This window comes from Megalobrama amblycephala, linkage group LG1 (assembly GCF_018812025.1).
Source record: "Megalobrama amblycephala isolate DHTTF-2021 linkage group LG1, ASM1881202v1, whole genome shotgun sequence".
In the NCBI taxonomy this organism is placed as follows: Eukaryota; Metazoa; Chordata; class Actinopteri; order Cypriniformes; family Xenocyprididae; genus Megalobrama; species Megalobrama amblycephala.
Genome location: NC_063044.1, coordinates 73,392,458 through 73,419,558, shown reverse-complemented (window position 1 = coordinate 73,419,558; position 27,101 = coordinate 73,392,458). Strand labels below are relative to the sequence as shown.

Below are 27,101 nucleotides of genomic sequence, written 5' to 3'. Positions count from 1 at the left end.
GTCTTGAAAAGTGTTTATCTGGATGTAAAAGTCATGGTTAGGGAGCTCTAGAAGACATGCAGTTAGTTCCTGTTTTCTTTTCTTCTACAGATGAATTTTAGATGAGTTTTTGTTTCTTTAGCGCCCTCCGGCTGCAGTATGAATTGGAAACTCCATTCATGGAATAGACTCTTCTTCTTTTAGATGAATTTGTGGACTAAAAATGCACAGAGAGCGCCCTCCGACTTCAAGGATGAATTGAAAACACCAGCGCTCATAGTAATGACAATGAATATTAAATAAATATAACTTCTCTGTATAGAAAATTGACATAAGCATATGAGAATCCAATATTTCTCCAAATGTGCATGCTTTTAAACTAAAAGCCTATATTCAGACTCTTTGCATCACAGAAATACATTATATTTTAAAGTATAATATAAAACCATTACTTTATATTGTAATAATATTTTTCTGTATGTTTCATATATCATGATGAGCTTGAGACATCACAGAAGGTTTTTTTTCACAGCCTACCTGACTGAAATGCCTCATTAATATGCAAGTCATTTCAGCTCATTACTATCCAATTCTTTTGTCTTCTCAGGTGAGAATGGCCCATTTTTCAGTGGTGATTCACGCCTCCATGCATACTGTGTTTCTTGGCAAAAAGTGTCTTACAAAAACTAAATCAATATATTGTTTTATATGAAGGAGTAGGCAGCATAATTTTTACATAATTTTGAAGCAAAAACTCTAGTCTACAACCTCCAATACCCAAAAGTCTTGTGAACACAGATTTAATATACTTATTTTGGCCTTATTTCAGTGACTTAAGTTTTTTGTTTTTTCAGTAACCACGCATAAACATTATTCCTTCAAAAACACAAACATGTACATACATGTTCCTCACATATTATTGTAGCCTAGTTTGTGCTGAATACAGTGTAATGACACTTTTGTCATTTATATGTTTATGAACAACTGAAAAAAGCACAAATGTCAGAGCATGTCAAAACTTCTCCAGGCCCCAAATCAGCCTCAGACTCCAGAGGGTTAAATCAGTGAGCTGGGAGGGCGAGAGATGATCTCCCCCTGGGGCCAGTGCGAGAGATTGTTTTTTTTATATTCGCCTCTGGCCCAAGATCATCCTCTCCACTAATCACCGTCGCCAGAATCACAGATTCTGCCTCGTTCCATTTTTTAAGGAGATTGAGGTGATAAATTTGATGTGCTCCCCTCCTATCTGAGCGTATTACCTCATAATCGAGCTCTCCAACTTGCCATGTGACCTCAAACGGTCCTTGCCACTTTGCAAGTAATTTTGAACTTGATGTTGGAAGTAATACAAGCACTTTATCTCCCGGTGAAAGTTTATGCAAATTGGTCCCCCTATTATACAGCCGGCTCTGTCTGTCCTGGGCCTGTAACAAGTTCTCCATAGAAAGCCGCCCCAAAGTGTGGAGTTTTGTTCTCAGGTCCAGCACATACTGAATTTCATTTTTAGATTGAGAAGGTCCGTCCTCCCAAGTTTCTCTCAGGATGTCTAACACCCCTCTGGGCTGACGACCATAGAGCAACTTGAAGGGGGAAAACCCTGTGGAGGCTTGCGGGACCTCTCGCACAGCAAAGAACAGGGGTTCCAACCATCTGTCCCAATTTTTGGTGTCTTCCTGAACAAATTTACGAATCATTGTTTTAAGTGTGCGATTAAAACATTCGACCAGCCCGTCTGTTTGTGGGTGAAAGATGCTGGTGCAAATCGATTTAATGCCCAATAATTCGTAAAGTTTGCATAACGTCCGTGACATAAATGCCGTGCCTCGATCAGTGAGGCTTTCCTTCGGAATCCCCACTCGGGAGATTAAAGAAAACAGTGCGTCAGCAACACTCTTAGCGGAAATGTTGCGGAGAGCCACTGCTTCTGGATATCGTGTTGCATAATCCACAATGACTAATGCAAAACGATGTCACCTTGCTGATCGCTCTAATGGCCCAATGAGGTCCATACCAATTCTCTCGAAGGGGACCTGCATTAATGGGAGGGGGCGCTAAGGCGCTTTTGGGGCGGCCAGTGGGTTTACCAACTGACATTCGCGACAAGCCGCGCACATTCTTTTGCCTGAGCGTCTTGGGTCACTCGATACAATCTATTCTTTATAATTGCAAAATACGGATAGGTAAGCAGTTGTCCAGGATGGAGAGGCTGTCCGTCGATGGTACTGACCTGTTCAAATGCACGTTTCAGCGTCTCATCCTGAGACTGCTCAAGGGGAAAATCATCGCGCTTGGAGAGAATTAGACTCTCGATTTCGCTCTGTTCCCCTGCGGCAGTACCCAGTGGTCCCGGTTCAGCCTGTACTAGCACATCCTCTTCCGGTGCATTTTTTCCCCAAGAGGCATCCGTACATAAAGCCCCCAATAATTCTGTAAACGCTGGCCAATTTGTCCCCAAAATTAACGGATGCCGGAGGTGCGGATTAACTGCCACCTCAACACTATGCTTTTGGCCCCGGAATTGGATAATGACTGGCACAATAGGATAATCCACCACATCCCCGTGCACACCGCAACTTAACCATGCGGCTTGTATCCAATGCCCCGGATTGAATCAGACTTTGATGGATCAAGGTTTGGTTACATCCTGAATCCACCAAAGCCTGATAGGTACCCCCCTTGATACTCACAGGTATTTGGTACCAATTAGCTTGACCGGGGGCAGCCTGCGGGACATCCGGGACCTGGACCATCGTCCCCACCTCCATCACAGGGCACCTGTCCATAAAATGCTCCAGGTCCCCGCAACGCCAGCAGGCCGGCCCAGACCTCCCCGAAGCTCCAGTGACAGAGAGTGGTTAACCGGTTGACGTGGAGAGAGCGGAGAAGCGGAAGCGGGGTCCAGCCCGTGGACCCGTGGACTCGAAAAGGGAACCTGGTTATTCCCACCCCGCCCCCGGGGCGGAACTCGAGGTGGGCCAGGTGGACGGGACCTGCGTAGAGGGACAGGTCGAGAGAGAGAAGGAGATGGGAGAGAGAGAGGCAGATGGGAGGGGTTCGCTGACCCCTGGGCACGCCACCATGTGGTCCTCCGCAAGGTGGATGGCCGAGTCCAGCGACATGGGACGGTGGCACTGGACCCACTTGGCTGTTTTCCTTGGAAGCTGAGTGATGAACCGCACCTGTACTACTCAATCGATGATCTTCTCCACGTCGCTTCCCTCAGCCAACAGCCATTTGCGGCAGGAGTCCCGGAGCTGTTTGGCCATCGCGAACGGTCGGCCGGACTTGCCCAGTTCCAGGGAGCGGAACCACTGTCGATGTTGTTCAGGGCTCTGGCCGGCCCGCTGGAGGATGGCCCTCTTCAGGTCATCGAAGACCAGGAGATTCTTCACCGGAAGCTGCTGTGCCGCTACCTGGGATTCCCTGGAGAGCAATTGGACCAGGCGCATTGGCCACTGGTCCCTGGGCCATCCGCAGACCTCGGCCGACTTCTCAAATAAATCCATGAATGCCTCCGAGTCTGCCTCTGAGTGCCATGTGGGTGGGCACAGCTTGATGGCCCACGGCTTCCGGTCAAACCTCCTGGTCAATTCAGCTCCGGAACCTCTCGCGGTCGTCCAGCTGGGCTTGGAGGACGGCCTGGAACCGCCTCTCCTGGACTTGTCTCAACTCCAGCAGGGCCTGGTGTTGATCATGTTGCATGACCGCGAGGGAGTTGATGATCTCCGCAAATGGTGTTACAGAGGACGCTTGCATGGCGGCGGCTTCCATCTTCCTTCCCGGGTTTTGGCACCAGTGTAGCAGAGTTCGTTTCTTACGAAGGAAGAGGACAGTGTCGGCTTAACTACTGGCTGCTTCATTAAGAATAAACACAAAAACGTGTGCAGGCAGGCACAAAACAGTCATAAATAATCAGTAACTTCACTCTAACAATGTCAGGCAGGAATCCAGGAGTACAGCAGCCAGTAGTCCTTCTCTCTCTCACTCGCTCCTGCTTCTCCTGGCGTTAAATACTCTCTCCACGCCAATTACTGCAACAAGAGACAGGTGTTCGTTATTTGCGCTTAACCCACTCACTCACGGCGCGTCTTCCGACTCTCTCTCCCGCTGCAGACCTCGCTGAACCATGTCCCCCTTGCCACATCTATATTTATATATAAATATATTTAGTTAATGTCATGTATGACTCAAACATTCATGAAAAACAAGCCATGAGTCATGGATGAAGGAATCAGCTGGACTCCTGTTGATTTTGAATGTCTACCAAGCTAGTGAAGCTATTGGTTTATTTACAGTTGTTGCACTGATGCACAATTATTTAATAAATAATTCACTACATTTCTGTCTGTTTGTTATTTTGTTTTACAAAGTTAGGAAAGTAATGTTTAAGTCAAGCCTGATACCTTGCACAAAAGAATGATCCCAGTTTATTATGTCATTTAGCACTTTTTTATTATTACATGAATATCGGATCGGTATAGGCCGATACTGAATCCCAGGTATTGTATCGGAATCGAAAAGGCGGATTGGTGCATGCCTAGTCCTCTCTTGCAGATCTGTGACAAGGTTAACCCTCTGGAGTCTGAGGCTGATTTTGGGCCCTGGAGAAGTTTTGACATGCTCTGACATTTGTGCTTTTATCAGTTGATTATAAACATATTAATGACAAAAGTGTCATTACACTGTATTCAGCACAAACTAGGCTACCATAATATGTGAGGAACATGTATGTACATGTTTGTGTTTTTAAAGGAATAATGTTTATGCGTGGTTATTGAAAAAACAAAAAAAAAAAGTAACTGAAACAATACCTCAAAATGCATACTAAATGTTTTTTCACAAGACTTTTGAGAATTGTATATTTTAGTGTAGAGTTTTTGCTTCAAAATGATGTGGAAATGATCCTCCCTACTCTGACACATAAAACATTGTATTGATTTTAAATTTCTAAGACACTTTTTGTTTAGGTAGGGCATATGCGAAGAGGTGTGACTCTTCATGAATAATTAAGTGATTTACACCTGGGGAGATTAAGACCCTGCCCCTAATGAGCCGCATAATGAGCCATTCAGTCAGGAATGTGACTGAGTCAACTAAGAAAATGCAAAGACAAGACATATCATTGTTTTTTTTTCTTTTTTATTTAAAATAAAGTTAACAATATAATCCACATATAAACTAGGGTCAAAGGCACATTTTGTGTATACAGGCAAATAAAGGTAAGGTTTATAAAAAAAGCCCACTTTTACACCCTATACATAACCTGCTTGATCACATATAGATAATCTTTGCAGCCCAATGGTCAGTGAGAGGTGGTGAACAGAGAATCTGAACAGTCACACATCTGTGTGCCATTTTTGAAAACAGTTCCTTTTCAACTGAAGACACAAGTAAATGTCACATGCCTGGCATTTCCAAGGTGTGTCTTGCCTTTTACCAAGCTGTACTTTGCAAAGCATGCAGTTCCGACGACCAGCGGTGGCATTATTCCTTGCATTTTGAACATTTTGAAGAGACTCTTAGGAGTGTGTTCATCAGCAGGACGCAGCTGTGGTCCAGGTTCCCGTGCAGGTAGGAATCTCAGAGTCTGTGGAACCATGTCAGTGTCATTATCTGTTTTCCATGACAGAGCTGAATGCCTGTTGCTTGTCTGAATGTTTTTCTTGGCTTTTTTTGCAAGGGGTTTTGGAGCACTCTCATTAGGGCTATAGCTGGAGAAAAAAAAACAGTGAGATGGTTATTACACAAGGAGCTATACTATTTGCATCATCAATAACTAATACTAATATAATGTTTATTATTGTATATATTAACATTACCAAGCACTAATGCTAATATATTGTGCACGCATAAGAAAGAAAGCCATACAGACACATATATACATACACTACCATTCAAACGTTTGGGATCACTAAGATTTTTAATGTTTTTAAAATACGTTCTGCTCACCAAGGCTACATTTATTTAATTAAAAATACAGTAAAAACAGGAATATTGTGAAATATTATTCCAATTTAAAATAACTGTGTACTATTTAAATATATTTCACAAAGTCATTTATTCTTGTGATGTCAAAGCTGAATATTCAGCATCATTACTCCAGTCTTCAGTGTCACATGATCCTTCAGAAATCATTCTAATATGATGATTTGCAGCTCAAGAAACATTTCTCAACAATTGTAAACAATAAATGTCTCTTGAGTAGCAAATCCTCATATTAGAATGATTTCTGAAGGATCATGTGACACTGTAGACTAAATAGTACACAGTTATTTTAAATTGGAATAATATTTCACAATATTACTGTTTTTACTGTATTTTTAATTGAATAAATGTAGCCTTGGTGAGCAGACGAAACTTATTTTAAAAACATGAAAAATCATACCGATTTCAAACTATTGAACGGTAGTGTACATAGGCCTACCATATAGTGGGTGAACATGTACTTACTCTTTCTCATTTCCGCCTGTGTTGCTGGGTGCCCTCTTAGTGGGAATTGCAGGTGAATGTGAGAGTGATCCACATTCCTAAAAAAAACAAATTGTAAAAAAAAAAACCCTGTTATTATTAGCATATAAGATACTACTCTCATACCATTACCTATGCATAACGGACAGGAAAGTAACAGGTATACAAGCATGCTGTATATGTCTGTCAACTGGCCATTACCGGACAAAGTGTGCGAATGTGTAAACGTTACAGTCTGCTATATCAGTTTGCACATATAGTGGGTAAACGTGTACTTACTCTTTCTCATTATCGCCTGTGTTGCTGCGTGCCCTCTTAGTGAGAATTGCAGGTGAATGCGAGAGTGATGGATCCACATTTCTAAAACAAAACAAAAAAACTGTTATTATTAGCATATAAGATACTACTCTCATACCATTAGCTATGCATAACTGACAGGAAATTAACAGGTATACAAGCATGCTGTATATGTCTGTCAATTGGCCATTACCGGACAAAGTGTGCGAATGTGTAAACGTTACAGTCTGCTATATCAGTTAGCACGTTTAGTGAATAGCAACACGTTCGCGCATTTCACAACCAAGCATATTTTAGCACATTCACGTCTATCATAATATGCTATTCAACTGCATGCAGTTAATCGATCTAACGCGTGTATCCAACGTATCTATGCATATTAATAACAAGTCGAATATCAACAGAAAAGCATTCTATTTATAAGCATTTTTATGAGATAAAGTTATATAGAGTTATATAGATAGGCCTAGATGTAAATATAAGGCAAATATATATGTACGCTTATATAGAAAAAACACGTCAAATAATTTAAGTAAAACTAAATCACTTACTCATCAGAAACTGTATCTTCAGCTGGATCAAGTCGCTCTTCAAAATACAGACGTTCATCGTCAGAGTCGTGTTCTTCTTCCGAGGAAAAAGTGAACTCTTCCTCACTGTCCAGGACCATCTGAAGAGCCTGCTCACCTGAGTAGCGTGCCATCTTCCAAACGCGCAGGAAAGCGAATGAATCTGATGAAACTTGATGCTTTTTAAGATGCTGTTAGGGGCGTTTACAGTTTGCATAGATCGCCTTAGCACATTATATTATGAATAGAGCGCTCTGCGCGTGGGCGGGCACACATTAAAGATAATTAGGTAAGACAGGAGAAACAGTACCTCTCTTTACTTTTATACTGATTACATAAAGGGAGAATATTTTTTTTAGAATTTATTTGTTTCGTTTAAAAGTAGACACTTAAAGCTTTGCAAAGACATATCTCTCATGTCCATGTAGCATGTATAAGCCGTCTATTTTAGTTACTTTTAGTGACGTTTTAGAATGATGTTTGCAGAGACGGAGATGGCAGGACAGCACACCCTGTATATTTTATTTATTTTTAAAAAGCACAAAGTTTTATTTTGATTGTGAGTGTACACAAAAAAAAGAAGACATTCTATAGTTTCATTTGATATATTACTTATGTCTCTATGATAAAAAATGACGGAGTATTTTAAGTCTGTTTTGCTGCAATGTGAAAAAAAAACTGCAAAACGCGCCGGCGCGTTTTTAGACCTCAGAGTGTTAATGTCATGCGTCCTAATAATTTTTCTCAAGGGTAGGATATACAGGGTGAAAAGCAACGGTCCTAAAACTGAGCCTTGTGGTACTCCATGCTGGACATACTGGATCGATATGACATTTATGACTCTTAGTTTACTACTACAAACTGATAATGGTCAGATAAGTATGATTTGAACCATGACAATGCAATTCTACTAAGGTCAAAGTAATTTCCAAGTCTATTCAAAAGAATATTGTGATCAATAGTTTCAAAGACAGCACTACAATCCAGTAACAATAATAGAGAGATACAACCATGATCTGATGATAAGAGCAAATCATTAGTAACTCTAATGAGAGCAGTCTCAGTACTATGGTACGGTCTAAATCCTGACTGGAAATCCTCACAGATACCATTTCTTTCTTAAAAAAAAAAAAAAAAAAAAAAAAAAAGGAACATAGTTGTGAGGATACTGCCTTTTCTAATAGTTTTGACAAAAAGGTAGATGTGAGATCAGCCTGTAATTGACTAATTCTGTAGGATCAGTTTCATTGTAGGACACTACAGTCTGATGCGATAGTGTAGTAGCCGGTTACATGGTTATAATTTTTTCTAATATTATCAATCTTGCAAGTAAAGAAGTTATTACTGCTGTGCTGTTTTGAAACATCTGTGGTAAATTATTAAGCTTTATTTCTCATTATTTTATCCTCTGTATCAAATAAATACCTAAGGTTGTGTTTGTTTTCTTCTAAGAGGGCCGAAAAATAAGCATCATTGCTCTGCTGCAGAACTTCAACGGCATCAGTATTGATTCCATGTGACAATATTAGATCTAAAGTATGATTACGACAATGAGTGGGTCCTGACACGTGTTGTCTAACATTAATTGAGTTTAGAATGTCTGTAAATGCCAATCCCAGTGCATGTTTTTCATTATCTACATGGATATTAAAATCACCAACAGTTACACCTTTATCTTCAGCTAGTACTCATTCTGACAGAAAATCAGCAAATTCTTTGATAAAGTCTGTATGGTGTCCTGATGGCCTGTATACAGTTGCCAGCACAAATGTCAAATGGAACTTATCACTTACACTAGATAGAGTTACATAAAGCAGTGGTTCCCAACCACGTTCCTGGAAGCCTCTCAACAGTGCACATTTTGCAAGTCTCCTTTGTCTGACACGCCCATTTCAGGTCTTGAAGTCGCTTTAATGAGCTGATGACCTGAATCAGGTGTGTTTAATTGAGGAAACATGCGAAATGTGCAGTACTGGGGGCCTCTGGGAATGTGGTTTGGACCCACTGACATAAAGCACCATCACTTCAAAAGAATTATATTTGATACTAGACTTTTGAGTAATAGTGAAGATATTACTATAAATTACAGCAACGCCTCCCCCTTTGCCTTTCAGACGAGGCTCGTGATCTTGGGGTTCGGACTCATTTACATGCACAATAATTATGCAAGCTGATATTTTTACAAGCCCATTTTACCAATTCCAAACCACATTAATCTTAATAACTACTATTTATTTTGTATTTAATCATTTATAAATGATGTATAATTGTTAAGGAAAGCTGGAAGTTAAAAAAACGCCTTATATTCAGTTTTGCATAATTATTAAGTAGGTTTAATTTTACAAATAAAATGGGCCATAAAAAGAGATTCAATTCATACTGAAAAGTCAAAAATGATCAAATGCTTACGAGAAGGACGCAATACTAATGCAATACTAGAAATTGCTAAATTAAGGTGTGACCAATGGACTGCAACAGTGAAATCGTTACAGATCACTTATCTTTATTCCGCCTGCTCTCTTTCTGCTAGTTGTGTAAAGCTGTGGTGAAATGAGTAATCATTTCAGTTTATTTAGTAAAGATTGTGTGTTGTTTAAAGTTCATAGTCATTGTTTTGACTTCATGAAGATCATCAAACTGACTAGAACAAACACTTTGACATGTACATATGATACTGGATATCAAGGTTGAAACCGTTAATAATGTAGACAGACAGTAATCTCATTCATTTGTCAGTCATGTGTGGGGTGAACTATTACTTATTAAAGAAATATTATTCAGCCAGTAAAACAAAATGTAAATTTTTAAATTATGTGAGTTTGTGGCTTACTGTTTAAGACGAGAGAAAGTGAGGGCACATGAAGCACAGTTCATGAAGATAGAAACAAACCCAAGAATTTATCATTTCTGTGAGTTTCACATTAACATTATAATGTGCGTTTTTATCTAATTGCTACATTTTATTAAATGCTGCATAAACTAATTTCAGAACTCTGTATCTCATTATGCAAAAACATCTGTAATGTTTTAATTGAATGGTTAGTTTTCATGGTTATAAAAACAATAACCTAAAAATAACCATAAGGAAACATCCTGTATGAGCTATGTTTATGTTATTTAAAAATAACTACCCTGTCATGGGAACATTATTTTATGGTTGCAAAAACAAAATTTAAAAATAACTGTTAGGGAATGTTATATTTAGGCTATTCAAAAACCTTCCTCCAACATTCTTTTACTTAATAAACAGTATAATTATGAAAATATTCCTGATGCAAGAAGAATCAGCAGAAAATAAAATTGGACAATAGCAATAAGCTGTTGATAAAATGAGTAAAACGATGATATTGTCAGTGTTGGATACGACAAACCGCATTACGCATCGTTCAACAAGGAGCTCATAACTGACATTACCATCAAAACTGAAGGACGACCAAAACCGCGACATACCGTTTTCTTGCGGTAAAGGCGTCGTAAAACTACACTTTAAACTGGCAAAACAGTCCATTTTTTAAAAAATGGCTTATTACAACCCACGCAGGATGGACGCTACTGAATATGTTAACTATTACCAAAATCAAGCTGGTGGTGGTCTACCGGAGTATTCAGGGGGTGGTGTTATGTACGGGGCGGGGTTAGGGGGTCTCTTTAAAGGTCTGTTTAGGATGGCCATAACGCTGTTGAAAAGGGGGTTCAGTATCGCTAAACCCCACCTAAAATCGGCTGCTAAAAATATAGTATCCAATGTCGTCTCAAACGCGTTGTCAAGAACTTATAACGATAATACGAAAATCTCAAGACGGTTCGGGTTTGATGGTCATGGCACGTAAGAGAATGTCTGGTAGTAAGTGCCGGGTATAAGAAGGCGTGGACATTTGATAAAAAAGAAAACAATGCGTGAACCCAAGAAACATTCAGTCGTATGCAGAAAGCATAAGAATGCTGTAAAGCAAAACGTATCGGTTAAAAGAACCATATTCTAACAAGGCATTACTCCATCGCATGTCAGGAGAGTGCATCAAGTCAGAGTTAGACTTATTCATGGTTCCTCTGACGCAAACCGTTATTGAGAAAAACAGTTATTTAGAAGTGCCTCCTTTATCAGCTATATCGGACTCTTCACCTTTGGAGTTTTTTTTATAGCAGGGAATGGCGATGATTATGTCGACCTAAATAACACGCTGTTGTATCTACGTCTTAAAATAACAAAACCTCACAGCGACGCTTTACCGAACGATGTCAAGGTTGGCCTGATAAATTACCCCGGGGCCACTATATTTTCATAAGTCGATGTGAGCCTGGGAGATTGTTTGATACCTCAGAGTTTGAGTATTTATCCTTATCGATGTATCATCGAGAGTCTGATCAACTACAGTAAAGATGCGCTGGAATCGCTTTTCTCTGCCGGCTTGTTTTACAAAGACACAGCCGGTCATATGGACACGACTGACCCAGTGACCATAACCGGGGTCTGAAAAAGAGGGCCTTCTACACAGTGAACAGCAGAGTGGTGGAACTATTGTCGCCTATCCACAGCGATATCTTCTTGCAAGAAAAATTGATGTTGAATGGGATTGACATTAAACTGAGGATGATCAGAGCCAAAGATGAATTCTGTCTGATGAGAGACGGTGATGTAGCATACAAATTAAATATTATGTCAGCGAGCCTATTTGTCAAGAAAGTCTCTGTATCACCCTGTTAGACTTTGGCATGCCCAGGCTTTGATTTCAACCACTGCAAAGTACCAGATAGATCGAGTTTGTTTAAAAAAATTCTCTATAATTAACACATACCCCACCCTGCTACCAGGTGAACACTGTTTGGCTATTTATTTACATAGAGGCGGTACCGGGTATTTTTTCAACAGTTTTGGAAATTCCCCCGTCTGTTAGCTTTAGACATTTTGTCTAATATGTACTGGTTGTTTTTCACACTTCTTGATGGTACATTCTTCAGAATATTGCTCACAATGTCATCCGTACCTCCGATGTCTTCAGGTATAGTTGATGGTCACTTGTCTTTATGGTCGGGTTTGGAATAGGGTAGCGACAATATTAAAACATTACTCTCACGATTGCCTTGCTCAGGATGTTTGTGTAGAGTTTAGCTACCTGAGTAAGATATTTCTTATGGACGTATCCAGATCATTCTCTACAAGCTATTGAATATTTTCGTGAACATTCTCATTTTTCAGCTTTTCCAGCTGATGTTGCGGTACTAAATACATTTTCTCAGCATACTCCATCCTCAACCATGTCTAGATGATATTAAGCTGCAAATAAAGGGTACTGCGATGCAAAGGAGTGGTAAAAGAAATCCTCCAGTCTAATTGAAGACTCGCTTATTGGCAGACAGACCTTTTTTTTTTTTTATTGGCGACAAATGTAATTTCCTTTTTTCTCCTTTTAAGTTTTTGGTACTGTCGCCGGTTTATAGGAATCGTACCATAGAGAATGTTAATCTTGATAACACTCCATAAAGTATTTTGCATTTCCAGGATACATTTGACGTCCTAGCACAGCTACTTGATTGCCATTTCATGCAGAAAGGAAGCTTGTAAAATCTACGTAACTTATTTTCTCACCATTGGCTGTTTCGTGATAGAGTTTATAAGCATTAGTACATCCCCAAACAAGGCGTCTCTCGGTTTCAGTCTCTCAGGGGCTGAATAGGTACTCATAAATTCCATCACAGAAGGGTCAGTCCGCTTCATCTTTTCCCATTCATACTCCCAGAGAACCTCAATTTGCAAACCGTACGCATTCCGCAGAATATCAACCTTGTCGTCAAATTGCCTCCTAAGAACCTCCATAGGGCACTCCTGACATGGGGTGCATCTGATAAGGGGGCAAAGCGGCATTTTTTTGACCATGATGCAAACATCCGTTGTATTCTAGCCCATGCCTTATCCCTGACTTTTCGTAGAAACCGTCTAAAAAGAAACGGCCGATCGACACTTCACCGTGGTTTGCAGCATGATGAGTATCCACATCTTGAGTCTTTTTTACATACTTGAGCCATTCAATTGAAGCGTTCGAGTAGGTCTTACACTGTCGGACGTATGCGTTATTGTGTGTCAGAGCCAGCGTGCTTCTTGCGTTTTGAAGCCCATACAACATGATGCTAGAGTAGTAAAGCTGAATAGATCAAGTTCTCTTCATTCTATGAATGCCTCTCTGTATTTCATGCATTCTTCACGTAGCAAGACAACATCGTTCACGGCGTATTCACAGAACTCTTTCCTGAAGCTAAACAATTTACCTGAAACACTGGTGTACCACGCATCAAACTTTACACAGTCTTTATCAGACATGTTTTCGTAATTGTAAAACTTTTTATCGGGGTAATGTCCTATATAATTCTCATTTTCCACCCTATTGAAAAGATGGGGAAAATACCTTTATTCCGTAGTTGTTAAGTTTAGCGCCGCAGGCATCTTAGACAGGGCCAGTGTAACCATTGGTTACAACCTTGCATTATGACATCTAATGCAATCCCTGTATTGCAAAAATACTCCAGAATTAGAAACTAATCAAATCTGGCAGCACAATGAGCTATGAAGCAATATCCTTTGTACTGCGGCTGTCTGAAGTGTGTGATTAACTGTGTTATACAGCCGGGGCCTTCTGCCACAAATTTTTCTCCTTCAATAGTGATCGCATAGACAAAATTGGCTATATGTTTTCCATTTTGATAACGCATTTCAAAATCATAGAAAATGTTATTCTTGTTAGGTTCCTTGGGTGTTATGGGTTGTATGAAGCATTGGTGTAGCCCATTCACTGCAATGGTTGCAACAGTTCGGACTACATTTGTGTTGTGCCCCCACACCTCGACCTATGACATTGTATCGTTTGTTACACAGTCTGCAATGTTTTATGGTGTCGCACAGTGCTTTTTCCCATACAGGGTGTGGTTTTTTTTGGGTGTTGTAACAGTAACTCGACTTACAAAATTGCAAACAATGCATGGTTCTTTTAGGATTTTTGTAACAATCAGCATCAAAGCATACGTTGCATGTTTTGATGTTTTGATGCAGACGTGTTTGCACTGAGGATTTATAGGGTTTAAGTAGCCTTTGAAACAAAATTCGCATACATAGTCAGCGCCAATGAATACCTTCAAATTCAGAATCCCATAATAATGATCGTCGTACAAATAAAGACATACCATTTTAGGGTGAGGTTCATCATAATTTTTTTACGTTTCTAACGCACCGGCATTCGTCCTGTAAAAAAACAATAGTAAATTTTAACATGTCTAAAAGACTTTCAAATGAATTGAAATCACCAAAACAAAAATTTGTCTTGAATTGAGAAGCCTGCGTCATTGTGGATGGACGCGGCTAGTGTTTCTAACTCGTTGTCGGGCAATTGCGGATTGAGGAAATGCGCAATGCAGATAGAGAAGCATAATTTATTTGTAATATTCGTGGGGCAAAATAATGACATCTTTTTGCATTTGATGACCTGATCGAGTGCTAAATCTGTGAGTTTACGATGACCACCTCCTTGTCTGTTCATGGCCACGTCAACTTCGACCGCAACTACATTGTCCGTCAGATATCTGTACATTACTTTGTAAAACTCTCTCAATTTGATCGGTAAATAGATTGACATCATAATTATTCCAATCTGTTAAAATGGTATGAATGGGTAATGACAGAGAAGACCCCATAAGGGTCATAATGATTACGCTAGCATCACCGCAGATGTCTCTAGCAAATGCCATTATTTCGCTAAAAGCATTGTGTAAAAATTTGAGGTGTAATGCTAAATCTGTAGAGTTAATCTCTCTTACTATTGAAACAGGATCTCGGTAATATACGGTAAGCCACTTACTTCCCCACCCTCACGAATCAAAGTATCAATGTCCATATGAGCTGGATTATTTACCCAAATGTCAGGGGGGCAACCGAAAGACAACAGAAGACGCTTTTGGCAAGGAATTTAACCATATGTGAAGGGTGACAATCTCTCTGGTAAGATGTTATTTAAACAAACTTTTAAAATGTGTGTGACAGTGCTGGCATATGAGTTTGTATAAGACGACAGGCGTAAACATTCCATAGCATTCTGTTTTTGTCTCACACTGCTAATGGTTATTCAATTTTACTAAAAACTATAAGAGCGTGAGGGGTAACTTTAGGCTATTGGTTTTATTAGGCTATTTGGCTTATAATTTTAAATAGAATAAATCACCAACTCAATTATCTGCCACAACCTACAGAGGTCCAATAGCGATCTTAACTCATAGCGGGCAGAGCGAATAAAATAGTTATGTCACATGTGTTTGCTTAGCTCAAACCTTGTTTTTACGAACCAAAAAGCTTGGGGTACCCTTAGTATAAATAAAGTATGCATGAAGGTGCTTAGAGAGAGAGAGAGAGAGAGAGAGAGAGAGAGAGAGAGAGAGAGAGAGAGAGAGAGACTTCAATGCATTCTGCTATTCAAGTTAAGACATCAAAATAGTAAGGAGTGTTTTTCCCCTGCTCTCTGAAAATGTGAGTTGTTTTATAAATAATTTTAATACTGTTTTAGAAGTATGTTTAATTTTATACAATTCAATTAACTTTTTGAAATATACTAAAATGACCCGAGCAAGCCGGAATGCAGATGCCGTCACATCACACCCTCAAATATGGCGTGTCAGAGTTCAAAAATTACCCTTGACTTTTAAATTCATCCGTCTGCCATTTGATCACCCAGAAGACATCCTGACAGTTCACAGGTCAACATCGCTATTCAAAATACGTGGACAAAGGTCATATCAGGCCCCGGAGGATCACCAACAATGTCAAAGGTCATTGGGGGTGATACTACGGTCAACCATGGGAGGGGGATGGGAAAAACTTTTGGGCGGCCCGTGGGGCAGGGGGATGTCATGGGTGGCCCCAGAGGTCACAGAGGTCAGACAGGTCAAAGATCATGATCCATCAAATCTGACAGGTGGTCCAGGGTATCACTACTGTCAAGAAAAAATATGGTCATCACTAAACAATGAGTGCTCATACAATTTTGCCTATTTACTATTTAAACAATATGAAAGCTGATCTCGCTGAGGCCAGTGCTGAGTGGGAGCTATAGGGTGGACACTGACCACAGATGATTGATTTGCAACTCTGTACCCGCAGCTAAAATACAACAAAACAAGCATAATTTCATTTTTATTTTGGACAAAATGGGACATTTGATTACAACAGCAGTTGCTTACATCTGTTAATACTAAAATAATCTGTTCTAACTAATTTTTATATGCAATATGCTAGTTCAATAGTATATAACAGTTAGTTCAAACTTTGACCTGTGGAGGGCAGTAATACGCTTAGCAGCTTCTACACTGCTGGAATTCTAATAGAGGAGAAGAAGAAGAGAGCTAGTTCAAGATGAGCATTTAAGGTTAAAACTTATATAATTTTCAATTTTTTTCAGAAAATGAGCAATGGTTTCACTAGATAAGACCCTTATTTCTCATCTGGGATCATGTAGAACAATTTGAAGCTGCAGTGAAACTCATTTTGACCTTCAATCGTTTGGTGCCCATTCAAATCTACTATGAGGAGAAAAATCCTGGAATGTTTTCATCAAAAACTTTAATTTCTTTTCGACTGAAGAAAGAAAGACATGGAAAGATTATAAATTATCAGGAAAAGTTTATTTAAAAGTTAACTAATCCTTTAACACATTTATTAGCCTCCATTAAACATTTCTAATGGAAAGTAAATGAATCAGTAGCTTGTTTCTTCTACATTGATTCTTCACATGCTGGTTTATTTCACACACACAAAAGGCTTATCTTCTCTACAGTTCACATCATTCCAGTTGCCATCTGTTGAAAGACAGAAAAATATAGTTGTTTTTTATCATTTGTGTATTATGCAAAAACTAAATAATGTTTATTTAGTATGGTAGACACAGAAATATTAGGATTTGATGTCTAGAAAACAATCAGCAACATGTTGTTTGTGATGAATGTTCACAAAACATTTTTAACTGTGATGAAAAAGTTATTTTCTAGCTTCTGGATATACAGTATGACATGAAGCAGTATCTGCTAATCTTCTGATGGTCTAACACAATTCAGATTGATGGATCATTTATCATGTTATTTCATGAGCATTAACAGAAGTTACTTACTGACAGAGTTCATCTCAACGCAGAGCTCATCTTTACCGTTACTGGGTTGTCCAGGCGACCATATTTTATAGTTAATTTCGGTTCCATCACTCCAGAACCAAAGTCCCTCCTATGAACAGAAGAGAAAAAAAACAGCATTGTGTTTATGTCCACAGCTTTACATGGCTTTGTTTGATCTTTATTTATCTAAAAGATGATTCCTCATGAACCCTAACCCCACTTTAAACATGTCAGAAATCTAAACAGAAATGAACAGAAATTATTTCACAGAAAGGGTATCAGTAAAGAATATGTGAAAACTGTGTAAGAAAGTGTTAAATCACTCAGTTATCTCTATCAGCCACACTATTTCACATCGAGTTTCACAACACAAACACTGGAGTATGACATCCTCATGGTGAGCGGTGCCTCTCATGGCTGCCAATGCACTAAACTAACTGTTCTGAGGAGCAAAAATAAATGATAAAAACACATCTATGCTCATGCATTTTGAAAAATGTATTACATGAGTTTTAATGTAACTGTAAATGCCCAGTAACACAGAAAGAATGATGGAAAAATGATTGCATACAGCATTACGGCCTCCGATCCAGGTAGGTGTTAATCCATAAGTTGTGCGTCTAATCAGGTCCTTTATGAACATGTACTCCGCATGGCTGTGTACAGAAGCAAGGTTCCCTTTATAATAGACCGAACACGCATACTGTAGAGGCAGAGACATGAGCAAACACAATGTTATTTTAAATGAATCTGCCAAAATCTGTGACATGCCTTCAGTTACCATCAAAGTAATGTTTACTCATGAAATACCCATGAAATATAAAATCTGCCATTTGTGATGGGACTACTTTTCTAGAAAAGGTTCTGGTTATACTGTATATAGATTAGACATAACTTCACAGAAATAAAGTTTTTAAGTGATCCTTTCATGATAACATGAAATGTGTTGTGTCTGTATATTCAGACCATTATGATGTTTCAGTATTATCACAGGGATGTTTGTTCACATCCTGGAGCTCCATTGTAATTTCTTTACTGTTAACATATATTTTGATTTTAACCGGAGGAACAAGTTGAAATGACTTTCCTATGATAACTGACAGGTGTCACAGATGTTTACAGAGTTAATCCAAGAATATTCTTATTTTTATGTCATATCAGAAGCTGAATGTATCATACCTCAGCTGAAGCCCATGGTCGAAGCTCATTATAAAACTTGAAGCATCTGCATCCAAAGGCAGTCCATCCTGTCGCACAGGCTGTTAAATGGAAGTTTTGTTTGTTATTATGTTGTTACCTTTTAATGACCTTTCATGAAATTAAATGAATAACTTTCATTTAAAGGTACACTATGTAACTTTTGGCCCTTTATCAGTTAAAAAACAAAAAGGCATGCAACACTGTTTCAGTTGTGCTTTGTCTTCGCATGACTGTGGAGATGAAGCCGACGCTTCAGAAAAGATGCTGTACAGTGAACTCTGTTAGAGAGCTACATATGGCAGTCTATCTGGTCCTGGAATTAAATACCTCACTCATGTAACGTCTGGATGGATCCGTTTGTAGTCAATAAACTGTGGAATTTTCAGAAAGCTTTTAACCTGTTGAACTGTGTTTGTAGAAATGTGGGATCGAATTACGGCAAGATAGGCACGGACAGACATTACAGCCAAAACCCAACACACGCACACACGAATATGCTTAGAGAGTGTATGCACAGTTATTCTCAAAATATGACTGTGCCAAAATGTACCCATCATGTATGTCAAGTGCATGTATGTATTCCTAGTGTTTAGACTTAGTTTAAATGACTGTAGTGGTGCTAATGTTATTTCTAATGATGGAATTTGCCTGTGAAACTATAACTTCTTCTATATGCTGTCAAGTCTGTCAAGTTTGGATTCTTTTTAAAGCTCGTTCCACGTCGCATTCAGCCCGGAGACAACACAAAGAAAACCTTGCCCGCCAAACATTGCCACGCATCTATTGGCCGTCCAGCCAAAGAGGTGTGTTAGCTTTGTTTCCATAAAAGCAAAGACACACAGTTTTCCGTTGTCTCCCAATTGTCTCTCGATTATCTCGTGCACGTCTCTCCCGGACGTCTCCGGTGACCACGCGCCTCCATCGCGCTTCTCTTCCGGGACGACCATCTTCTTCAGCAAAACGAACTTTCAAGTCCTCAGTTCAAACCTTCCCGTGGAAACGGAAGAAACCAACGAGACTGCAGCCGCGCTGAACCGAAACTCCATATGCAATACTGATGCAAGTAACCGTTTCTTATCTAGATCAGTGGTTCTCAAACCTGTCCTGGGGACCCCTCACCACTGCACATTTTGCATGTTTCCCTCATCTAACACACCTGATTCAGCTCATCAACTAATTAGTAGAAACTGCAAGAGTTGAACTGGGTGTGTCTGATGAGGGAGACATACAAAATGTGCAGCGGTAAGGGGTCCGCAGGACAGGTTTGAGAACCACTGATCTAGATAATGAAACTGATTTCTGTGTTGGCTTTCGAGGACTGTAAGTTTGCTATTTGCTTCCTCTCTTCCCCCTTTTCTTCACTTTCACCCTTGTATATATATATATGTATATGTATATCCTCTCTATATATTTAGACGTATAACCTCGGTAGTTGTTTTCATATATTAAAAACAGTATATTCATGCTTGTTTGTTTTCTGCTCATTCATAAAAACCAGGTCACTTTAACGTTTCGATCCTATCCTTGCTTTACGTTTGGATGCTAGAATAGGAAGTCTTTCTCATGGCCAGAGAAAAACCTTCCTTTGATAATATTCTACGAGGAGCTTACATTTTTCTGGACAAACAAACAGTTTCGCTAAACAATTATTAAACCAGAACTAATCATATATGTCATTGATTATAATTCGTTGTAATTAATTCACAATATATGTTTAATTCCCCCTTGGGTCGTTATATGCATAATAATTAGACATAAAGCTTTATGATTAATTATATTCATATTTTACCCATAAATTGATTAAATAACGTACTTATCGCTACACTCATCTGTCGAGTAATAAAAACTCTTTAATCACCGCAACGCTTTTACATTTCAAATCCATCAGTTCTCGCCATCTAAAACCGAGCTAATGTTGATTCTTGTTTTATTACGAGCTCTGTCGCGTTCTCTTTTCTCTAGCAGACTCTCCACTGTGTTTGTTTAAAACAGGCAATTCTCCAGAGGTTGGAGATTCAGCTGCTCCATCTCTTCCTTTCCTGCTCTTGTGACAGCTAACCTGTGCCACTCCCACACCAGACACGCGTCAAAGCGGCCGGAGCAACTTTTCTCTATTTACGGATGTGACGAGACACGCATGGGCGAGTGATGTATGTCGGAAAACTGTTCTGACAGGTCTAAAATATAAACACTTACCATAGTGAATCAGTGAATCATGTTTTTTAAGAAGGATTGATGATGTATTATTATTATTATCATTATTTAAATTTTGTTTATTTTAAAAAGCTACATAGTGTACCTTAAATAAACAAAAGGATTTAAAATAGCTTCCAAGATGCTCTTTAGAACATTTTAAATCATGCTGGAGAACATGATCATCAGGTGTTACATACACTTGTTAAGGTGGAGAAATGCACAGGTTTTGGACTTTTGTACTGTACTAGACATACACACTGACAAGAGTAGAAGACAAGAGAAGACTTACCACCACAATTAATTTCAACAGGACGCGTTTCCACTTAAAAAGAAAGAAATACACAATTTTAAAACAGAACTGCTAGCAGTAGTGCTACTACAACTACTAATAAATATATACTGCAAATTAACAGGCATATTTTGGTGTTGTATATTATTGTCAAAATTAAGAATATAATATCATTCATAAGAATCAACAAGCTGATATAATGATATAATTATTGTTGTTTACTTGTCTTAATATTATCATAATAATTCAGAGACAAACTCAGGTGCACATACTGTATTAGATCATTCCTGCTTCTGATCAGTCATTACAGAGTCCCAGATGTGCTTCAATTCATGGTAAAATAACAGTTATGATGTGAGACGTGGAATAATAGTTTTACCTGAAGCATTCAAAGCGACCAGAAGACAGATAGACAGATAAACAGTCCAGACCGCCATCGTTTCTCAGAGAACACTGGAACTCTGCATAAATTCAAAACACAATTATACACAAATAATTATTACAAAGTTTTGTATTTTTGTGACAAGACCCAGTAGATCAATGTGTACAAACAATGTCTTTATATAGTTTGTACTTGGTGGATCACAGAGCCAGTGCAAGATGAGCATTTGTGGTTAAATTTTCAATTTTCATTTTTATGCAGACGACACCCATATTTATATTCATTCAAAACCTGGCGATAATACGGCTGTTGGCTTTCTAGAACATTGTATCTCTAAGATAAAAATATGGATGTCTCATAATTTTCTCTGTCTCAACAGCGACATGCTCATCGGTTCACCCCAACAAATTCGCAAAGCTGATGCTGTAACCTTAATGGTGGATGGCTCTGCTTTGGAGTTTTAAACAAAGTGTAAAAAAATTGGGGGTGATATTTGATGCAAATTTAACATTTGAATATGGTCAAAACTTCATTTATTCATCTTAGAAACATTGCACGATTCATTTGTCTTTTCTCGCATTGATTATTGTAACGCTCTGCTTGCTGGGGTTTCTAAATCTACCCTAAACAAATTGCAGTATGTCCAAAACTCAGCAGCCAGAATCCTGACAAGGTCCAGGACAAGTGAGCACATCACTCCCATCTTGGAGTCCTTGCACTGGCTCCCGGTCAGGTTTCGCATCGATTTTAAAATTATCATGCTCACCTACAAGGCCTTGCATGGTTTAGCACCACAATATCTGTCCGAACTTTTAACTGCATACACCCCAAGACGCAATCTTCGTTCTTCTGATTCTGGCTTTTTAATTGTTCCTTCAACGCGTTTACGTTCTATGGGTGACCGGGCTTTTTCTTCTTTTGCTCCCAAACTCTGGAATGTTCTTCCCAATGAGATCAGACATGCTGACTTTTATAGTGTTTTTAAATCTTCACTTAAAACTTATTTTTTTAGGCTTGCATACAAGTGATTATTATTATAAATGTGTTCTGTTTTGCTTTTTATATAATGCATCTTTCTCTTTTAAATTTGCTCTAATGTATGTTTATTGTATTTATATGTTTCTGTGAAGCGCTTTGAGATGTAACTTTTAAAGGCGCTATATAAAATAAAGTTTATTATTATATTATTATTATTATTATTATTATTATTATTATTATTATTTTGTTTTTTTTAGAAGAGTAGATTTGTTTAGACTCTTATTCCTCATCTGGGATCATGTAGAGCCCTTTGAAACTGAATTTAAACTGCAATTTGGACCTTTAAGTCTGAAATGAACTAATCCTGTTCGCACACTTAGTAAAAAAAAAAGAAACAGAAAAACATTTCACTTGAAAATAGAAAAGGTTGTACTGTTTTTTGTTTGTTTGTTTGTTTATTTTTTACTGATTGTCATACTTTCATAATGCAATAATCTCAAGCTTTTGAACAAGTGCACTACCTCAAGGTGGTTTTGTTCATGTAAAAATAAATCTTATTGTCATGTTCTTGCCTTGTTATATTTATCTTTTGATGATTACAATTTTAAGGCCCGATTGCTCTAGCAGTTTTTTCCCTGTGGTATTGAATATCAATATCAGTATCGTAGGTATAGTGTCAAAGTTAGAAATTCCAGCATTGTGACAACATGAAATGATACATATATTTCCTTAACACAGCATTGTCACAAACACAGAAGAGGACAGATGAGGTGAGCAGCAAACAAACAGTGCTTTATTGGAGGTATTAGAGAGCAGGCTAAAAGTGAACAGGTAAGAGGAAACAGTCACTGAATGGCAGATGGTGAACTTAGCTGGTGGTAATACAGTCCATGTATTGCAGTGAAGACGGTGATGCAGGCTGAGTGGAGAATCCAGGGAAATGACACAAGGAACAGAAGACATGAGATAAATCAGGATCACTAGTAAGTAGTGATGGCCGATTTCGAAACACTGCTTCATGAAGCTCCGAATCTTTATGAATCTTTTGTTTCGAATCAGTGATTCGGAGCGTGTATCAAAATGCCAAAGTCATGTGATTTCAGTAAATGAGGCTTCATTGCGTCATCACGTCAACAGATTGAAATTGGTTCAGGGCGATGATAAAGTGAAAGTGAAAAGAGAACTATTGAACAAGTTTCTGTGGGCTTTACCTGATCTCTGATCAGTTTTATACATTTGTAGATGTTTTAATTAGACATTAGAATAATTAAAATGAATGATGGTAGTTATTAATCTCTTATTTGCCTGTTTATCTTGAGCCATTGAATAGAGAAACAAGCCTTGAAAATTGATAAAAGAACACATATTATACAGACACTCTATATTCAATCTTATTAGATGATTAGTTAATTGCATTTGATAGATTTTACTTTCAATAAAACATTTGCAATACATTTGTAAAAGGTTCTGTTCTGACCACTAGGGGTCACCGTGGAGACGGGTGTCAGATTGTTTCGAAGCCTCGACACATTACGACACATTTCAACTGCTTCAGTGTTTCACGAAGCCTCGATCTGCCTATCACTAGCTAGAGTAACAGGTAGGGTCGTGAAGATTATCACACAAGTTGACGTACATTAGACATACTGATACACATCGACAGGACCAGACAAGGGAGTGCAGGAGAAGAGAGTCTTTATGGAGAGTGCAGGTAATGATGTGCAGGTGTGGATCAGGAGGGATGCTGGGAAATGTACTGTGGGGAAGGTGACTGAGCTGGTGGCTGATAAGCATGCATAGTAGGAATATTATTAGATACAAACATCTGGCTTTCACTTGTCCACATTGGGAGCTTAAGCAAAATTCTTAAAGCCAAAATATGTGCCTGTCCATACATAGGGCTGTCTCTGTCAGGATTCTGAGAAGGAAGGACACAGACGCAGGAGATATTTTTTAACAAAAGACAAAACACAAAACACAAGACAGGTGAGAACACAGTTCAGACATTAGGGCAGGAGAACAGACTGGTCAGGGATGAGAAACTCCAGGCTCTCTGCCGACGGTGGAAACTCAAGGAACCAGAGGATTGGCATTGGTGAGATGAAACCAGCACTAGAGTGACTGCAGGGGAGTCAATGAGGGTGGAACAGGACACAGGAACCAACACAACACACACACACACACACACACACACACACACACACACACACAGACTCAAAAAGACAAAGAAATAAAACAAGACTGCAACCTTGCAGGGAACTAAATGCAGCACTGACTGACAAGATCTGTAAGAAACACAATGAACTCAACAAACCAGCAAAGACATGAGGGAAGGAAGCACGATATAACGGGAGCAGAGCACATGAGGAACAGCTGAACACAATCAGGCCAATGAGAACTCGACCCCTGCGGTAATTTTGAGTGGCTCAATAGTGTGATATTATCACCATTTATTATTTATTTCTATATGAATAAGTGTTACGACGTGGCATGAAAACAAAACTAAACAGAGCACTGAAACAGGAAATGAAGTGAACAAAAAAGAATGTCAAAATAACGGTCCACATAACAGAACATAAACCTGACAATAAGCTGATTAGGCTATTGTTATGTACACCAGTTAGTTCCAAACCTTGAATCTCACTTGACGAGAGGCTTTCTGCTGATATTTCTCCAGTATCAGCAATGCTTGCCTTTGTGTGTTCTAGAGAGACTGTCCCTCAGTGCAGTTACATTGGGACTGTCTTTGAGCAAATCCTCAAACCGTTCATTCAATGAACACGGATTCATTCAAAGATAGATGTAAAGGTGTTGAATATTTTAATTTTCATCTCCACTTTACAAGGGTCAGCTGAAGCTGTATTATTAACAGTTTAAATAGCATTGATTCACTGCACTGACCAACGCTGATGACAGTCATACAATAACATTGAATACATTCCCACAGGCAATAACGTATGGAGCCCCGCACATGATCATTCACAAAATCGTGTGCACAATGTTCCCTCGTTTGAATGATTAACAGATTAACAACGCACATACTGTAGAACATTGTAATGTTTAATAACATTTTATGACAATTAAATTTAGCATTGAAGAAAAGTAGATTTGTGTTATGCTGTCAATAATAGTTCTTAGAGAGAAAATCAGAATTGGCAAAAACAGCACTGGCAGGTCACACTTACAAAAAAACATCGCAATCGGCCAAGATAATTGCAATCTGTGCATCTAATTAATCCATAACTGCTTCTCAATCAAAACGTAATTAAATCATTTAACCGACTTAAGCCCTGATAAACTTCATTGAGGTAACCTTCTCGAACACGACTCAACACACACTTCTACGTGCAACAGCCTCAACGCCCGTCAAAAATAAAAGTCTTCCAAAAATAATCACTTTTCAAAATGACTTAATCACATTCTGCTTGCATCATCGATGGTGTATCCTCCAACATTAGCTACTGTTGAATGCATTAAACACGTTAAGCGCTTCTGCATTGAGCATTTTAGCATCATTAATTCACCAAACAACATAAAACATAATCTTACATTCTGAATAACCAAATAATAATAATGAAAAAAATTTAAGCTCTGTTCTGGAAATGTTCCAACATAACTAGCATTCCCAAAATGCCCCACAAATCAAAAATGATTAAATGGGTTTTAGTCAGCTAAAAGTGAAATAAATGTAAATGTAGAAAAGTCAAACCTCAGGAAATGTGCTCCGAACAGCAAACTGAGTGTTTCTGCTGGATAGTATATCAGAGATGTGTCTTGTTTTCTTGAACTCTTGATGTATTCTTTTTCCACTACATTGTGAGCTTAAATACGTGTACTCATGTTACGTAAGATGCGTGTCAGCCAATCAGAAAAGATCTGCATGTTACTGAGATGTCTGATCTCTCTAAATCACATGACTCTCAGAAAAAACACCACAGAAGTAATACCACAATTGTTCGAAGCCATGTATTTCATCTTTCAGTTGTCTGCTTTAATCATTATCTAATAATTTGCAAAGGTATCATTGTGTAATGATTTTACTTGTTGAGGCATATGACTATTAAATAATTGTTAAGTAATAAGTAATATTAGTAGGGTTGTCAACCATAATCATAACCACAATGATATATTACTCAATAATGACCTGGAAGCTGAAATACATGTCTTTGACCCATTAACACATTAATGTACACTATTAGTAAGGAATTGATACCTGATGACACTTTTAATAATTAGAAATTAACATGTACATAATTCTTTAATCACCATATATACTAAACAGGGTATTTTAGCATGAGAATGCAATTCCAAACAATTGGAAAGTTTTGCGCTGGTGAAAGCTGTTAGTAAATCTGTTTCAGACCACGGATACTCCCACCCACACCGGTCCCGTTTGGGATGTTGATTCTCAGTTGATATCAACAGAAAACAAGTTAGAAAGCTGATTCTGATCATGCAAGTGTGAATCTTTTACTCCACATTCATGCATTAAACACACAAACTTCATTCAGTTATTTCTCATTTTGAGTCACACTACACAAGCCACTGATCAGGACATGGACAGTCTCTTTAACAAATAAAGATCTAAAGGTAAATGTGGCTTG

The 27,101-nt window shown here is 38.6% G+C and overlaps 1 protein-coding gene and 1 pseudogene across 1 annotated transcript; both read right to left on the bottom strand.

Moving 5' to 3' along the window:
• The window catches only part of LOC125278694, a 368,525-nt pseudogene that overhangs the window by 126,498 nt on the left and 214,926 nt on the right, over positions 1 to 27,101 (bottom strand).
• Positions 16,956 to 26,359, bottom strand: LOC125248318 (galactose-specific lectin nattectin-like). The gene is made up of 7 exons (XM_048160044.1): positions 26,207 to 26,359; positions 21,517 to 21,598; positions 21,138 to 21,170; positions 18,632 to 18,711; positions 18,024 to 18,155; positions 17,453 to 17,561; positions 16,956 to 17,144 (listed from the first exon to the last, which is right to left on the bottom strand). Exons 2-7 carry the CDS (start codon positions 21,572 to 21,574, stop codon positions 17,086 to 17,088), a joined length of 471 nt encoding a protein of 156 aa, XP_048016001.1. The 5' UTR covers positions 21,575 to 21,598; positions 26,207 to 26,359; the 3' UTR covers positions 16,956 to 17,085.

What these genes read in the sequence shown, in the direction of transcription:
- LOC125248318 (XM_048160044.1), bottom strand. Translation starts at nt 21,574, where the DNA reads ATGGCGGTCTGGACTGTTTATCTGTCTATCTGTCTTCTGGTCGCTTTG. An exon ending in GGTCGCTTTGAATGCTTCAG is followed by an intron (nt 21,171 to 21,516) that starts GTAAAACTATTA and finishes TTTCTTTTTAAG; the next exon opens with TGGAAACGCGTCCTGTTGAA. An exon ending in GGATCGGAGGCCGTAATGCT is followed by an intron (nt 17,562 to 18,023) that starts GTATGCAATCAT and finishes TTCTGTTCATAG; the next exon opens with GAGGGACTTTGGTTCTGGAG.